The sequence below is a fragment of the Esox lucius genome, chromosome 15, assembly GCF_011004845.1.
Source record: "Esox lucius isolate fEsoLuc1 chromosome 15, fEsoLuc1.pri, whole genome shotgun sequence".
In the NCBI taxonomy this organism is placed as follows: domain Eukaryota; kingdom Metazoa; phylum Chordata; class Actinopteri; order Esociformes; family Esocidae; genus Esox; species Esox lucius.
Window position 1 is genome coordinate 3,579,797 of NC_047583.1, and position 17,170 is coordinate 3,596,966.

Below are 17,170 nucleotides of genomic sequence, written 5' to 3' on the forward strand. Positions count from 1 at the left end.
ATCTATATATATTATTTCATATACATTCTGAATAAAACAAATCTGACAAAAGTATCTACAAATGTGTTTAACAAGATCATTATTAAAATAGTTGCTAGTTTACATTATTATTACTTCTACACAAAAAAGTCATTTTTGTTTTTAATTACGTAGACCGGCACATATTTAACTAGGTCTTGGGCCTAGTTTCGAGGAGCTCCTCGACCTACTCTGACTCGGGGCTTAAGCCTGTGTGCTTTTCAGTGAGCACCCAGATCTTATTTTTATCTAATTTAACATATCGATTTGATATTTTATGTATGTTTGTGGTGTGAAATGGTTTCATTATTTTTTCTCCTTTTTTTCCCAAAGTAGAGATTGCGTCCGTGTCATCTACAGATAAGTCAGAAACAATAAAACATTGTTTATTATTCTCCTCTGCGTTTTACAAATACATTACAGCTTAGAGATGTTTTTCTCAAACCCAGAACTTGGCTTAAGCCGTTTGTAGCACCACGAACCATAAATCAATGTGACACAATACCGGTGTGGAATTTTCATGTTTGACAAGCTAGCTACTAGCTAGCATACTAGCTATGTGGGTCGTCGCATTACTGTGTATGCAACTATGTGGAAACTTTGGTAAAATACATTCTGATGCTGTGTATACCTAATTCACCAGAGAGTCAAGGTAGCTACTTGTAATGTAAAGGTCGTGTTGTTAAGTAGAATGACTACATTTCTCAACCAGATGGCTAGTATAATCTAGCAGGCAGCCATATCTGAATTGACCCCCACGGAGAAAAGGATGCATTTGGCAGATTTCGCTGCTGGCTCGGTTGGTGGTAAGTTTTACACAGTGTTTCGTTTGGTTCTTATATGATCTAAACCAGTATCGGGGCTAAGGAAGAGTGTCTCCTCTGTCCAGATACTACCTGTCATCCAGTAGAATTTTTCGGAAATGTCGGCAACATGCAACTAGCCCCCACGTTTAACACGTCTGACCTCTGCTTTTTAGACCGCAGGTGTCAGACCGGTTACACGGTGGGCCGAGTGTCTGCAGATTCTCGCTCTTACATTGTACTTGATTAATCTGGTCACTAATTGGTTTGGATCTCCCCTCACCTGGTTTTATAGGAGTCAGTTGTGCATCAATTTAAAGGAAAACCCAAAATCCAACATAACCTTGGTCCCTCCGTGGAATCGGTTTGACACCTGCGATCTAGACACCGTACATTCTAAATTTAAGAACAAAAACCGGTAATCAAGGCTATAGGCTAACTCGCAATGTAAAATACTAAATAGGTTGAAACATTAGCAATTTAACAGTGCAATGAATATGAATCGTTCGAGAGATAGTTAAAGATCTCTGCTTGTTCCTACAGGAGCCTTCGGAGTGGCAGTGGGCTATCCTCTGGACACCATTAAGGTATCTTGTCTTATGAGCCAGCGTCATTAGTCGTCTAGGCAAATGTGAGTGTTCACGGCTGTGTTTTCGTTACACTCAAGAACTCTTGACTCTGTAACCTTTTGCAGGTGAGAATACAGACACAGAGGAGATTCACAGGAGTTTGGCAGTGCATTCGGACCACGTGGAAGACAGAGGGGGTGAGGGACTTGGAGATGTGTTGAAACCAAGCCGCGTGAAGCTCAGCAGTTTGGACACGGGGCTGAACGCTGTCCTTCTGTCCTCAGGTTAATGGATTCTACCGGGGAATGTCCATGCCGGTCACCACCGTGTCCATCAGCTCCTCCGTAGTGTTCGGAGTCTACAGGAATGTCCTGCAGTGCTTTCGTAAACTGCGATCGTCCTCAGCGCGTTTGGACTTACTGCCAGCCAAGGTGGACATCTTTTTATCGGGGTTCTCAGGAGGTGTTGCCCAGGTAGTCAGCTTTTTTTGTGTGTGTGTAACATTACTGCTGTTTTATCACAGTGTGATGAGCGCTCTATAGTGCACCTATTTTATTGATAGATCAGAGGTCTCAAACCGGTTCCACAGAGGGCCGAGTGTCTGCAGGTTTTCGCTCTTACATTGTACTTGATTGACTAATTAGGTCACTAATTGGTTTGTTTCTACCCCCACCTGGTTGTTTAGGTCTGAACTGGGAACCGATTTTAAAGGAAAACCCAAAAACCTGTAGACACATGGCCCTCCGTGGAACCGGTTTGAGACCTCTGTGCTAGATGCATCTCAAAAGGTTGCTGAGCAAACTGGAATTTCATTTTAGGAGTACTAGTGAAACTAGAAAATGTGGGATTCTAGCTGTAGATTTCCGTGTATGCCAGCACGTGCTGTCTAAAAATAGGTGCCCTGAGTATTGCCCTCGTCAGTTTAATAAAATTCCTTGGCGCAAGGAAACATGCAAGTTCTTCAAAAACACGGTGCAAGTAGGCTGAAACGGGGGAAGAATGTTGTTTCGTGGAGAAAAAAAATCTTCCGCATTTATATTGCAAATGTTTTGCGACTATTCCGCAATGGCTACACTTTGAATCCTCTCCCTTTGCCTGCTTGGAGGTGTCCGTGATGGCCCCGGCGGACATAGTGAAAGTACGGATGCAGTGCCAGATGGTACACCAGGGCATGGACGCTCAGCAACCCAAGTACCGCGGTCCAGTCCACTGTCTGCTGACCATAGCACGCAAGGAGGGCATCCTGGGACTGTACAAAGGAGCTGGCGCTCTCGCCCTGCGCGACGGCCCTTCTTTTGCCACCTACTTCACAGTTTACCATGTCATTTGTGAGCAGCTGTCGCCACCTGGGGAGAGCCGGCCAGGTAAGCACACCCCATAATCTCTAGGCGAGTCTTCCAACGCTTAGTCCGTGCAAAGTGTGAACTTTCACATCCACAACGCTCACGTGCACATAAAGAGTGAATGTTCATATCCACGTAGTGCAAATGGTTCGTTTTGCCCCGTGACCCGGATAACACCATAACCTTGCCTTGATCCTCCCTCAGAGTGGAAGGTGGTTCTGCTTGCTGGTGGACTTTCAGGGATGTGTGGCTGGTGCATAGGGACACCAATGGACGTGATCAAGTCCCGTCTGCAGGTGGACGGTATGGGGAAAAGGAGATACAATGGCTTCTTCCACTGCATCGGACAGAGCGTACGAACGGAGGGGCTGGGCGTCCTCTTCAAAGGCCTGGGCCTTAATTGCGTTCGTGCATTCCCTGTCAACATGTCTGTCTTTGCCATGTATGAAGTGGTTGTGCGTCTTCTTCGTCAGACACCTTGACTTTGTCCCGTGTGTCATGTTCATTGGTCACCAGTAGGACCGAAATAGGGATGGACTACTGGCCTGAGAAGAAACACTAATTTAACGTATTCAAAACGTTTAGAAAGTGTGTTCACTAATGAGTGTCCCAGGGGTTTAAAGACTTGGATGACAACCTTATTTTAAGCTTGTGTACTTGATGGGAGTTGTACTTGAAAGATGTTTCTCATACGGTTTTCTGTGACTGAAATAATCACACAATCCGCTCTTTGTTAATGCTCTATCAACATGCACCATGGCCTTCGTTGTCGCTGATATGTCAGCAATAGTGCCAAACAACTGCAAAAAGGGAATCTACAAATCCTCAGTAAGACTGAAATACTACTGCCAAGTGTTTCAAGTGAAAATGTGAATCAAATGTGAGGTTTAGGAGTTTATAGAGTATTAAATAGTATACAAGTATTTAATATAATACATATTATATCATATATATATATATATATACACAAGTATTTTAGTATTTAAACCTTTTGTTTGAAGGGTCTTTTGCCTAATGGTTTCCCCTCATTAATCTTAGTAGAATTTAACTGGGTTGAACTTTACATGAAGGAATTACTTTATTTTAGTGGTTTGTGACTACAGCTGGACATGACTTCATAAGTATTATTTCCTTAACGCCTCATCTCATAAAGGTACCTAGCGATCGTGTTGATCATGCCTTAAGTGATTGCACTGTTCATATTCCTGAGGTAGCCTAGAGGTTGTAGCTTCTGAGAAATAACCAGAAGGTTTCTGGGTGGAATCGCACAGCCGCCATGCTGGAAGATTTGGCCTCAAGCAGGGCCGCAAACCCTTATTTATTAATTCAGCCCTGGACACTAATCATTGCAACTTGCTGCACCTTTCCAATTAAGAAGGGCTAATGCCCTGTTGGACTTTTCCTGTTGCAGTTTGGAAATACGTTTATTTAAAACAGGTCCAGGACCTGCCAGCAAACTTTGATATTAACGACTTGACTCTGCCACAGCAATTTACCTCATCATTGGCATTCATGTCAGTGAAGCCTGGGAGCCGAGGAGAGGAAATCACTCTTGCTTGTTTCTAACAACATGTCAGTCAACTGAGAGTGCATATAGTGGTAGGACGTGTCAGTCCACATCATGGCTAATGAGTGGGCTCAGACTGGATGCCATGCACTGCCATGCACTTGGTGGACGAGATGAGTTTCCCCTCTTCATTATGTAAAGGGTTTTGAGTAACTTGGTCTGTTGAAAGTTGTTGCTTCCCTAATGTACAGACCTCAAAGTACTGGGAGTCACGGTGTGTGATTGTATTCTGCTGTACATGTAAAGGCCAGTTTCAGAGAACGATTAAGTGCAGTTTTAGACAAAAACTCCTTCAGGATTTCCATTGGGCTTGATTTTATTTTGTCCAGGACTGGATGTAATCTGGGGCTATGTAATGTCTCTAAATGAATAGAACTGTAATTTGTTGGCGTCTGGAGGCACTTTTTGGGGAATTTTTGGGGAGTGAAAGTTTGAATTGTTTTAACGCACAGAAACATTTCCTCAAAGTAAATATGGAGATTTAAATAATTTTATTGAACTGAATAAAAGTGCACAATCACAAGACCAGTGTCATTCTTTTATTCACCCAACAGTATTGGCAATGACATCAACCAACTGAAGACATCCTCCTTTGTCCATGCTTAGTAGCATGGTGAAGACATCGCAACTGGTTCATTAGATGTAAACTTAGTAGCATGGTGAAGACATCGCAACTGGTTCATTAGATGTAAACTTAGTAGCATGTGGTTTTCACACGTTTCTGGCAGAATCAGAATTCACTTCATTAGCGGAGTACATTTAGATGTTCTCTGGCACCGCCTAGGAGCAGCGGTGCGCAGGCATGCCGCAGAAATATAATGAATAGATATACATCACGATTCCTTTATTTTACAGAGCCATCAGTTGCGCAACGTTGCCGCCCTGCTGAGTTCTGAACGCCTTTCGGCGTCGCAGACATTTCACACTCGACGAACAGTGGTTAGAAATTAAAATCTAGAGGTCTCGGAGTCATGAACTTTAGGACCATCTCTTCGGTGACCTGCTTGCGCCTCTCCTGGTGGGCTGTTATCATCGGCTGCAAGGTGTCTATCAGTCTCTTCTTCAGCTCTCCAGTCAGCAGGGCTCCGCTGGCGTAGTCCTGGAGAGGCAGACAGCACAGCAGTGACTAACACAGATGGCAACCTTACGGCCGACAGTACTGGAATCGTGGAGTGGCGTTAAAACGTAATAAACATGGTTTCACTGAAAGATAGTTTGGCAGTGGGTTAAAACCACAAGGGGTGGGGGGGGCGGACGGACGGACAAAGAAGACCAAAAACACTGGTCAGCAACACAAACGGGAGCCCTCTCGGCCCGTACCTGGCGGATTTTGTCCAGCTGCTCATCGTCCTCCAGGAAGAATGTCAGGTACATGAAGGACACGTCCACATCAGGGTTGCCTCCATATTTCCTGTGCTCCTCTATCGTATCCTTTCCCCCAGAGAAAGCGTGCTTGTTCACCTGGGGGGTGACAGTATGACTCAAATTACACTCATGTAATGCATTTACAACTCCAGGTGAGCTGAAGGAGGAGCTAGCACATGCATCTAGAAAACCTGATTTACGTTCTTAAGGGGCCTAATTGCCATTAAAGCTCACAGCTGTTCTGTGCCAGTACGGGGGGGGGGGCGGACGGACGGACGACATCAGAGCCAGCTTCGCATACCCCACCCAGGTGTAAACGCGGTGTCGCAAAGCAATCAGCGTCACCTTATTTTTTATCTGCTTGGGGGTGTCGGTGAGGAAGATGGAGGAGTTGGCGTCGCTGGCGGACATCTTCGTCTGGGCCCCCTGCAGCGCGGGGAAGAAGGTGGAGTGCAGAAGTGCAGGCTTGGGGTAGCCGATCCTGGGGGCCACGTCGCGGGTCATCCGGAAGTATGGATCCTGCAGGGGTCAGAGGTCAGCGTGGCTGAGGGGGGTCTTCAAAACCCACACAGGGCTTTCGGTGGGACGCCACGGTTACAGTACTTAAGTCCTGGTGAATCTAAACACATCCTACTGAACTCTGCATGGGTCTGGCGGTCTAAGCAGCCATCTCCAGAACACACACCACAGGACTGTCCAGTCTAGCTAAACAGGAAGACGTATGCCTACGGTCTCCATACCACGCGGTCACACCCTCCTTGTTTACAGGTACATACACGGTACGTAAGCACGCACATACGTTTTAAGTGAGCCTCTTATTTTGGTGTCTTTATTGGGGCTGTAGGGCCTGACTGACCTGATCTATGGCGCATGGGATAAGACACTGTATGTCTTTTCTGCCTTTGAAGATCTGAGGGAAAGAGTTACTGAACGATGGCGCAGCCTGGATGGCTGGGAAGGCTATCTTTCCTGGGATGACGAGAGAGAGAGAGAATAATTAGCCTGGGTCGTATCCATTAGTGCACACTGTTGGAAAGAAAACGTTTTGCAACGGAACAGGAACGTTTCAGTTATTGGAAAGTTAACCCCCTTATCACACACAGAGTCTTTAAAAATGTTAATTTATGCTGACTTCCAGCAAATAATCTCTTACCAATGCAGTCACTGTCACCAAATCCAAAGATGCCTTTGACCTGGTTGAACGTCACATGCTTCTGTATTTTCACCACATTCCTGTAGAAGTCTGGGGAAGCTCTGTAGAGACATCAGAGTTAGACAACACCAAGTTAGGCAAAAAAATATCCAAAAAGGCAACAGAGTAGACATGACAAAATACCACTTAACAGGAATAAATAGACCAGCAAAAAGACTGAACCTATGAGGACAAAAGACCTGTATGTTAAAAATTTACACCTGGAGATGTTATCCAACTCATGCTTTGTCAGTCTCAAACCACAATTATTTCAGCAAAACATTTTAGATTTCAGTTTCAAACTCCCAGCCTTTTTATCTGAATTAGATTATTACACTACAGCATCATCTTCTGGAGGACAGATGAATAAACGACAGACCATGAAGACCAGGGTATTTATTCACAAAGCATCTCTGATCAGTTTAGCATTTCACATCCAAATGAGTAACGGGACACGGACAGGCGGGACCTAATGAGTAACGGGACACGGACAGGCGGGACCTAATGAGTAACGGGACACGGACAGGCGGGACCTAATGAGTAACGGGACACGGACAGGCGGGACCTAATGAGTAACGGGACACGGACAGGCGGGACCTAATGAGTAACGGGACACGGACAGGCGGGATCTAATGAATAACGGGACACGGACAGGCGGGACCTAATGAGTAACGGGACACGGACAGGCGGGATCTAATGAGTAACGGGACACGGACAGGCGGGACCTAATGAGTAACGGGACACGGACAGGCGGGACCTAATGAGTAACGGGACACGGACAGGCGGGATCAGGTCCTAGTTCAGCACTCCTACTCTGAGCCACTTTTTAAGCGTCCAGAGGTGTAGTGAAATGACATAGTGGTTACATACCCCATGTAGTCCAGGTCAGAGAAGATGAAGGTCTTGTTGACGTCAAAGCCACAAGCGATGATGTCCTTGGCGTTCTCCACAGCGTACCGGTGACAATCCTCCAGGGACAGATCCTTCCACAGGTACTTCTCGTCGTCCGTCAGCTGGATCACCAGTGGAATGTCAAACGTGTCCTGCAGCCACCTGGGAACCAGCAGGGCACCGCAGTTCACTTTCAAGAACCAGTCAACTGCCAAGAGACCCAGCGTCAGCTGACCCCCTCTAATGCAGACCCAGACTCATCGGTCTGGAGCCCAGAAACCCTCATGGTTTTTGTCATCATGCTGGATCTGACATTTATAGACAGTGTGCTTTAAAGTACAGTAGCCAAGGGGTATTTTGTGACATCAAGACTGAACCAAAATGGACATAGCATCGAGTGGAGTAAGGATAACTGTGGCCCAGTGGTAAATAAACTGTTCAATAATGCATAAAATATAGCTTAAAACCAGCTAACATAGCGGAGGTTGTGGTGGTTCCCACTAGTGTCAAGTCCATCCAACACTAATAGAAACAAGCGCCGGTCTGTAAAAAGCAGGGCCTCACTTGGTGAAGATGAAAGGGATGAGGTGGCCCACGTGCATGGCCTCGGAGGAGGGGCCTCTGCCCGTGTACAGGTAGAAAGACTTGTTCTTCTCATACGCGTCCAGAACCTGATGCATGTCTCTGAAAAACAGGGTCATGGCACATCTTAAAACGCCCAGCGGAGGCAAAAGGCAGATGAAGACTCGGCTCTTCCCGAAAACACTTTCTGGACGACCAGAGAGACGGTGACAAACGCGCACTGCTCTTCTACTAACTAGGAGAGAACAATAGGCGTGTCTGAACTGAATGGGGTCACTGACCTGTGAGAGAAAAAGATCCCTCGGCGTAAAAAACGATGTGGCTTCTTTCCCGACACTCTCTCTATCCTGTCCACCAGCTCCTGGTCCACCTTGCTACTGCCAAACCTCACTGAAAAGTTGCACCGAGCAAGCCATTTCAGGCAGTTCACAATATCCAGACACCATTAATTATGCCCTGACTATTCACATTTAGTAAAGGCCCAAACCTTAACTCCTGGCAATCTGCTTGTGGAAAGCTGTGGAGCAAAGCTGGGACTGTTTCCGTGGACGTAAAAGCCTGCTTTCCTCTCTCACCTATCAGCTTGTCGTAGTCCACTCCTTTGGCACTGGTGGTGGAGACGTTCCAGGGGTCAACCATGTCCTCCCCATCAACCGCCGCAGCTGGTCCAGTGTCTTCTAAAACAGTGCTTTCCAAGGGTGGGCATCCAGCCTTGTAGTCCTGACCTGTAACCTGCTTGTAGTCCGCTTTTAGTTTCAGCAGCAATTTAACAGCAGCATCAATGTCTGCCTGCAATCCCAAACAGAATACAGGCATTTTAATGGCATTTGCATTCCATTATTATAGCTCATGGGAAAAGTATCTTTATGAAGGTAATACTACTTATTACATGACTACACTTTCATGACCTATACACACACTGCTTACTTTAACAGCCTTTTCAGTTTTGAGAGTTCGCACTAGCTCTCCTTGTGATGTTAGACTCTCATATAGGTCCATGGCGGTCATGTTTCCTGACCCATCTGCCTGACAGTCCGTCATCTTCAGCCTGGTCACGACCTATGAGGAATACAAGGTTGCGACAACATTTCACAAACAGTAGCTTGCATTATGTGGAATGTGCTTAGCGTTGGTTAATCAGCCATTTAGATTATGTCACGTGATCACATTTTGCATGATTCACTTTCCTACCCGGGATGATCAGACCGTTGTTCTTCACAAATACCAAATAGCTACAAACCCATCCCCCATCTGGCTTTTGGTAAGACAGGAGATGGGTTTGGTGAGGATGGGTCTGCTCCTCTCATCCTATAGACGACGACTAAAACAGGAAAAACTGGTTTCTCAGACAGTTCAATGCTGGATTGAGGGATCCATTACCGTTCTCCAGGACTGCTTTGAAACAACAGATGTTGGCAGATGTTCTGTGATGCAGCTGATGGGAACATTGAACACACAAACTCTGTCACAGCATACATCTCCATGTGCATTGATGATGTGGTCTCAAGGGTCAATGTCAGGGCTTCCCCAACCAAAAGCCCTGGGTAAATGGTAACGTCTGTGTCATACTCCAAGCACGTTCTGCTGCCTATAGTTCTGGGGACCTGGAGGCTCTAAGGTCCAGATATGACTTACAAAAGGCCATCAGAGATGCCAAAAGAGACTACAGGAAAAGCTGGAGTCTAACTCCCACAGCTCTGACCCCAGACACGTGGTGTGGACTGATACACATCACAGACTATAAAGGGACAAAAAGCAATGGCCAGCCTGCTGCCTCCCTCCCCGACAAGCTCAACACCTTCTATGCACGGTTCGAGGCGACCAACACCATCTCTTCTAGAAGGCTTGCTGAGGACCAGGACGACTGCACGCTGTCCCTAACCACGGCATATGCAAGGAGAGTTTTATTTTTTAAGTGAACCCTCAGAAGTCACCAGGGCCAGAAGGCATTGCAGGACGTGTTCTCAGGGGGTGCGCCGACCAGCAAGAGGAGGTTCTCACCTCTATATTCAACCTCTCCCTGTTCCTGTCTTTAGTCCCCACCTGCTTCGGACAGACCACCATCGTCCCTGTACCGAAGAACCTTTCCATCACCTGCCTGAACGACTACCGCGCTGTAGCACTGACCTCCACCATCATGAAGTGCTTCAAGAGGCTGGTCAGAACTCACGTCTGCTCCACCCTTCCTGACACCTTGGACCCCTTTCAATTTGCATACTGCCCCAACAGATCTACGGACGATGCCATCGCCCTGACGACACACACGTGAGGATGCGGTTTGTGTACACAGCTCTGCATTCAACACTATGGTGCCCGCTAAGCTTGTTCCTAAGTTCAAGAGCCTGGGACTTAACACCTCCCTTTGCAGTTGAATCCTGGACTTCCTTATGGGCAGACCCCAGGTGGTAAGAATGGGTAACCTCACCTTCTCTGCACTGACCCACAGGGCTGCGTACACAACCATCCTGGGTCTCATCTCCAACAATGATGAGACCGCTTACAGAGAGGAGGTAAGAAACCTGGCTACATGGTGCCAGGACAACAACCTCTCAGTGTCTGCAAGACTGAGATGTGGACTTCAGGAAGCGGCAGAGGGGGGTCATGTCCCCACACACATCGATGGAGCTGAAGTGGAGAGAGTCTCCAAATTCAAGTTTCTCTGTGTGTTCATCAAAGATGACCTCACTTGGTCTAGGCAAGCAAACTCTGCAGTGATAACTGCCCAAAAGCAACTATACTTCCTCTCATACTCTCACCAACTTCTACAGGTGCACCACTGAGAGCATCCTCTCAGGCTGCATTACTGCCTGGTTCAGCAGCTGCTCCGCTGCGGATCGCAAGTCCCTCCAGAGGGTGGTGAAGTCTGCGGAGCATGTCACTGGTTGCAATCTCCCCTCCATGCAAGGCATTTACCATACATGATGCCTTAGGAAAGCACGGAACATCATCAGACTACAGCCACCCAGGCTATGGTCTGTTCACACTAGAGACCAGGCTATGGTCTGTTCACACTAGAGACCAGGCTATGGTCTGTTCACACTAGAGACCAGGCTATGGTCTGTTCACACTAGAGACACCAGCGCATTGGGGCATGCACTTCCAGTCTCAACAGTTTCTTCCCCTCAACCAGCAACACTGATCCACGATCATATTGATTACCCATGAACATTCCAAATGCTCTGATGTCTTTCCATGTATATTAGAATATTATTTTGGTTGTACTATTCATAGGCTTATTACAGTCATATATAATGGTCAGTGCTTCTACCCATATTGTTCATATTCCCAATTCTACACTAGAAATTGCTGCTTGTTTAAATGTATATTATTGCTTGATATCTTTTTTAATTCTTACTATGTAGCCATGTCACAAGAATTTAATTGTTCAGAATGCTGTGTTATTTGGTGCATTTGATCAATAAAACTATAAAAGGTTTTTAATCAATAAAACAATAAAAGGTTTTTCAGGTCTAGGCCAGGGAAAGTATGAGACATCTAAATTAATAATTATTTAAAAAAAGATCCCATACAGACTGGGATCTGAACTAGAATTATTGGTTTTCAAGGTTTGTTCAAAAGAAAGAAATGTTCAAGGTGAATATTTTGATTCAAGAATCCCTTATACCACTGAATTAACTAGCTTGCTACGAAGTTGACTAGCTAGCCATGGTTCTTATCCCATATGTTTCCCATAGAGTTGCCTGTATTGAGTACTCTATCACTCAGTTTATTCATGTTGATTGGACATGGTTAGGAAATAAACACAGGTACTTCTAATAAAATATTTTAAATAAGAAATAAGTAGACGCACCGTTCAGATTTTATGATATCGCTGTTAATCCACTCATTCAACTTGCATCAGCTAGCTTGGGTAGTGTGTTCAGAGCTAAAGTATCCCCTGAGAAACAAGATGCTGATCCAAATGGTTCCACTATTACTTCCCTTAATGTAAAAAGAAAGGTAATTATATTTGTTTGTCAAATAGTTAGAAATCAATAGAAAGAAAATTTCGTAAAATGAGAAGCATGAACAAAAGCGCATATAAGACGAAGTCAGTAAAATGTATATGATGTTCCGGCTAATTTCAAAATAGAAGTGTCCGAGAAATGTGTGCTATTATAAACGTAAGCGTGAGTTAATAATCCCAACCTTTATTTTGAACGTATGCATCCTTGATCTCATTCACAGGGCTAACACATTAGGAGCTGAACAAGTTGATTAACGAGCTAATGTAGCTCGATATACTTACCGTTTTCTTGAACTGAATTGTAAGTAACGTTTTTAAGTATTTTTACTTGAGTTCCAATGTTAGCTAACGAGCTACTTCGCTACATTAGCCGCCTTTCAGTCTTCATCACCGCCAGGTTTTCCTATTCACGTGGGCTAATAAACCGGCTTGATGACTCGTTGTCTTATAGATTGATCCATGACATGACGGTCCGCTGTATCGGCTGGTTTTCTTCTAACAATATTTTTCTTGAGCACAGTGATCAATGTCTGTCAACATGTAAAACATTGTACGGTTGTCACGGTATGTCCCTCGAATGATTAGTGTATAATACAAATGATATATAAATCAATCACTCCCTTTCTCTGTCTGTTTCCATCTCTTCGGTTATTGTCACTTCTCCGGGCTGTTACGGGCACCAAGTTAGTATAATATTCCCGCCCGCTTTCAATTCACTATAACTGCATTGGCATTCTGAGTCACATGGGAAAGAGTTGAACGTTTCCTTACATATCGCAGAAATGCACGAGCATCAGGGTCATCAAATGTGCGCTTTCGAAATAATTGAAGCACTAGCCAGTTGCGCAGCCATTGTGACTGAAGCGCTTGCTATCCTCACCCCAATAATGGACCAAACTTAGACCCTGTCCTCTTGCCATTTTGATTCAAAATCTAGGTAAACAAGGCCTGCTCAGCATTTTTATTAATGCAACAGTGGTAGGACGTTGATTGCTTAATTATATCATGCGCTACACCTGTATGGAAACATCTGCATCTGAAATGCTCCTCCACTCGTTTACTCAGGTTTTTCCTTTAATTTATCACCCGTTTGTATGTACTTTAAGTGTAGTTCATTGAACAACGAAAGAGTACTGTACTGTACTTTACTTCTTCAGCGAGTTTTACTGTGTCCTCCACTTTGTCTAAACGTGTAAAACACGAAGAAAATAAAATTCGTATGCATGATTATTGCAGTTCTGCAAATTGACCCGTGTGCAATACTTCCCTCCAGCAGAGGGCACTGTCGTATCTGTATTGGCTGTTCATTTTGAATGTATAGAAGAGTAGACGGGAGTTACGTATTATGGACAGAGCCTTAGCCTTGAAGCACTTGAGCTGACCAGGATTATTTGATACTGCTCTAAACCTGTCTCTAACATCACTACTTGAAATCTCACCAGGATTTTTGGGGGAACAGGATATGACTTCATTAGTGGCCTATGATGATTCTGACCAGGAAGACGAAGAGGAAGGCAGGGGACTCTCTCCACTTGCCACTTCTCCCAAGGATAATATGTGGCGGTCCCATAGAGACCTGGTGTCACTGGGTACTAAGTTCCATCAACCATTACCCAGTCGCCACGACAAGGAATATGAAATAGGGCAACATGCTGGTGCTGGTGATGTTGGTAGGACACTTTCAGAACCTCCCAGGGAGATGAATCCCACTCCGTCGGATATTGTGGAGAGCAGCTCAGCATCAAGACCGCACCTTCCTCGGCATCTCAGCGACTGCATGAAAGAGCCACCGGCGTCGCCACTGAAGAGGCACGTGGCCCCGCCTCCTGGCATCCGGCCGTACATACCCAAGAGACAGAGGACGGTGCCCGCCGCGGAGGGGGTAGAGCCAACGCCTTCGGGGGCCGACGTCACCCCCGACCCGTCCACCGTCTCACGGCTGCTGAGCGAGGTCTCTGAGCGGGTGCGTCCGTACCTGGGCCCCAGGCCTGGGCCTCGCGGGGCGGAGCTGCCCAGGCGTGTGCGGCTCCGCCTCCAGGGTCACCAGGGTCCAGTCAACACGGTGCAGTGGTGTCCTGTGCCCCAGTTCAGCCATCTTCTGTTGTCGGCCTCCATGGACAAGACCGTCATGGTAACCGATGATGATGGTAGTGATGGTGGTTGTGATGCCGTATGGGAGAGTGTGTGTGTGTGTGTGTGTGTGTGTGTGTTATTTAGGGTACATTATTCATAATTATGTATACCTGGGAGAAGTCAGATCTCTCTGAAATGAACACGGATGGCCCTCACTTCAGCACAATACATTTTCCCGTGACCCTCAAGTTTTTCAAAGTGACCCTCCTCTGGTCTGCGTTAGGCCTACCTTTCGTAGCAGTTTAAGGCTTCTGTCTGCCAGGTTTAGCTATCATAGCATTACAGTCACAATTAATGATTTAGTCGAAAACAGCCAGGGACAGGCGATACCAGTTATATTCTTTTCGATCTGATAACAAGTAACACCCAGACTAGTCTCCCAGTACCAGCCCAGATACAGACAGTTTTTACAGTCGTCTTGGGTTCATATAAAAGGGAGTGTTTGCCTGCCTTCTTGCCTCTGATTACCTCCACTGTAACTCATCCAGATAATTTATTTCATGAATATCAGCAGGTTTGCTGCCATAATATCACACAGGCTTTTGACACATCACATTTTTCTTCATTACTGTTTAGTGGAGTGTAATTACCTTATAGCCTGTAGTGAAAGGCTGCATTAGCCTATAAGTTAATATGTATAATGTATACGCTTTATGAGAGTAATAACATTTCCACTAGATGTCTAGTACAAACTGCTTGTGCGTTACATCATCATTATGTAAATTCTTTGCACCACCAAAGGTACCAGTCTACCGGCTTGAAGTCACAAACTGTGCAGCGCAACACAGAGTAGTAAGCACTGCTTATGGCTGTTAAATGTTGCTTGAATTAACTGTTAAAGGTGTGAGTAAGGTGGCGTCTACAGCGATCTATATCTGGATGGTTACGCAACAAAACAATCTAGCGTCCGGAGTCTTTTTCGATGTGTCTCGGAAAATGTAGCGTCATGCAAAGAAGCTCTAGTATAATTTGACTTGTTTCAGACCAAGGGGCAGATAAGGGGGTAATCAACTTATCTGATGCATCTGAGAAGTGTCTCACAACATGACAGATAGTAAGATTGATGATATCCTCCATGCAGTGAGATGGAGACAGAGAAAGAGAGATAGACAGTGACCGAGGTGTTTCCAAAATACAGACTGTCAGAATAATGTTTCAGGATTCAGGGGATTTCTTCTCGTCACTCTCCAACCACATTTCACCAGGGTTCTATTTATTAGGCTACCAGTGGAGCAAAACGCAAACAAACATAAACATGCAGATTCATTTTTGTTTTTGTGTGGCAAAACGTGTTGTTTTGCATTCCTCTGGATGCAGCCCTACCTCAAATTCTGAAACGATGTCATTGGCTGACTAAATCAAGAGGCTGGACCTTTTTTCAAACAAGAAAGGGTTTAGGTTAGGATTTGGGCTGTGGACTAACCCTGTTCTGATGTCCTGTTGAAAGCATTCAGCCCTCGGAAATGTAAACGTGGCCCTGACCATTGAGGAAACCAAACTCGTACTTGCTGCGTTTGTCAACAAAACACGCTAATCTGCTCCAACTGCTACATTCACAGGCTATTTATCTCCTTCAAAGGTCAAGTGCTTAAGTGCAGGCAACTACATAGTTCTAGGTTTCAATCAAGAGGAAATTGCATCACCCGCTCAGCGCTACACAGCGTTAGCTGCCGGCTACCCAATGAGCTCAGGATAATTAACAATTTAAATATTCATGATTAGATTTGCCTATTCATGCAGGACTAGCAGTGTGGAGCTGCTTGGCTCACTGCTCTGGCATCTGGCACACTAGCTTGGAAACAGATGGCAGGGTTTAGGAATTAGTTTTGTGTCTGTCTCAAAGCATCAGATCATTTAGTGACACTGGATTCGTATCGGATTCCCTCGTCCAATTACTTAAAGAAAACCTATTTGAGGACGGAAATTAATTTTAAGATTGATTGAACCATCAGATCAGTGTTTGTCGTTTGACTGATGAAATGTCTCATTCGATCGATCTCACAAGTGATTCGCGTGGAACCGATTAGTCTGTGGCATAGCCTGCGGTAACTGTTTTTCCGTGGTTCTCCTAGGAACGTTCGTTTGACGCACGTTCGTCAACCGAGAACTGCGACTCGCTTACTATTTGTTATTTGGCTGCAGAAGAGTTTTAGTTACGGTCGGGACTTTCTCCATAGTTAATAAAATGACTGAATGTCAGTTTGACTTTAATTACTTAGAGCGCATGAGGAGGCTGATTAAAAGAATGGATAATTCGCGAGGGCTTGAACTGACCAGTAAAATAGGAAGGCAAACAAGCGTTCTTCTTTCAGTCTGTCGCAAATATGCGTTCATGCCAAACATCAGTTTGTCCTTCAGGGGGCAGTGTTTCCCTTATAATGATTTGTTTTGGGCAGATTTTTTGGGGATGTTACTGTTGCCCGTTGTCCGGTACAAGGACGGACGTCTTATTGTGCAGTCCTTCTACTGCAGTTATTTTCTGTTATTTTTGTGTCTTTATTTTGACCCTGGCATCCTCTCAAAATGTCTTGACTGCAGTGCATTTTCAAGACACCACCCCCCCTAACCCCCCCACCACCACCACCACCCCCCTTATGCATTTGGGGATTTCTGTTTGGCAAAGGGCAGTGAGAAATAGCTGGTTCCTGGCTTTACATGTCACTCTTCCAGCAGCTACCTCTCTGTGGACTGTGAGAGCTGTCATACTTCTCCATGCTCTTTCATGCCGTGTGCAGTGACG

General features: G+C 45.4%; 3 protein-coding genes across 8 annotated transcripts in view; 2 read left to right on the top strand and 1 right to left on the bottom strand.

Moving 5' to 3' along the window:
* Positions 1-4,823, top strand: slc25a47b (solute carrier family 25 member 47b). 4 transcript variants are annotated; one of them, XM_034297284.1, is made up of 7 exons: positions 89-242; positions 352-824; positions 1,365-1,408; positions 1,516-1,587; positions 1,675-1,863; positions 2,496-2,754; positions 2,938-4,823. In XM_034297284.1, the coding sequence occupies exons 2-7, from the start codon at positions 788-790 to the stop codon at positions 3,213-3,215; spliced, it is 879 nt and encodes a 292-aa protein (XP_034153175.1). In that variant the 5' UTR covers positions 89-242; positions 352-787; the 3' UTR covers positions 3,216-4,823. The 4 variants fall into 4 exon arrangements, with proteins under 4 accessions (XP_010877839.2, XP_034153175.1, XP_019909734.2 ...); XM_010879537.3 differs by having other exon boundaries at positions 1-824; positions 1,675-1,821; XM_020054175.2 differs by having other exon boundaries at positions 89-824.
* wars1 (tryptophanyl-tRNA synthetase 1) lies at positions 4,773-12,778 on the bottom strand. Of its 2 annotated transcripts, XM_010879530.5 has the most exons (12): positions 12,580-12,707; positions 12,142-12,272; positions 9,258-9,389; positions 8,906-9,119; positions 8,612-8,720; positions 8,313-8,432; positions 7,728-7,910; positions 6,819-6,919; positions 6,522-6,634; positions 6,011-6,184; positions 5,621-5,761; positions 4,773-5,399 (listed from the first exon to the last, which is right to left on the bottom strand). In XM_010879530.5, the coding sequence occupies exons 3-12, from the start codon at positions 9,369-9,371 to the stop codon at positions 5,241-5,243; spliced, it is 1,428 nt and encodes a 475-aa protein (XP_010877832.2). In that variant the 5' UTR covers positions 9,372-9,389; positions 12,142-12,272; positions 12,580-12,707; the 3' UTR covers positions 4,773-5,240. The 2 variants fall into 2 exon arrangements, with proteins under 2 accessions (XP_010877832.2, XP_010877833.2); XM_010879531.5 differs by lacking the exon at positions 12,142-12,272 and having other exon boundaries at positions 12,580-12,778.
* wdr25 (WD repeat domain 25) overlaps positions 12,505-17,170 on the top strand; it is a 20,886-nt gene continuing 16,220 nt past the window's right edge. The window contains exons 1-2 of one of the 2 annotated variants that reach the window (XM_010879533.4): positions 12,505-12,598; positions 13,740-14,428. In XM_010879533.4, the coding sequence (XP_010877835.2) occupies positions 13,760-14,428 (669 nt within the window). In that variant the 5' untranslated portion in view covers positions 12,505-12,598; positions 13,740-13,759. Of the gene's footprint in view, positions 12,599-12,846; positions 13,235-13,739; positions 14,429-17,170 lie in introns of those variants that run through there. The other variant, XM_010879532.3, reaches the window with a different exon arrangement.

Bases quoted from the DNA above. Each gene is read 5' to 3' on its own strand.
- slc25a47b (XM_020054175.2), top strand. From the start codon at position 788: ATGCATTTGGCAGATTTCGCTGCTGGCTCGGTTGGTG. The intron at 825-1,364 runs GTAAGTTTTACA...TTGTTCCTACAG, and splicing joins CGCTGCTGGCTCGGTTGGTG to GAGCCTTCGGAGTGGCAGTG. The intron at 1,409-1,515 runs GTATCTTGTCTT...AACCTTTTGCAG, and splicing joins ATCCTCTGGACACCATTAAG to GTGAGAATACAGACACAGAG.
- wars1 (XM_010879531.5), bottom strand. From the start codon at position 9,371: ATGACGGACTGTCAGGCAGATGGGTCAGGAAACATGACCGCCATGGAC. The intron at 8,721-8,905 runs GTGAGAGAGGAA...GCAACTTTTCAG, and splicing joins GGACTACGACAAGCTGATAG to TGAGGTTTGGCAGTAGCAAG. The intron at 6,920-7,727 runs GTATGTAACCAC...ATGTCTCTACAG, and splicing joins TCTGACCTGGACTACATGGG to AGCTTCCCCAGACTTCTACA.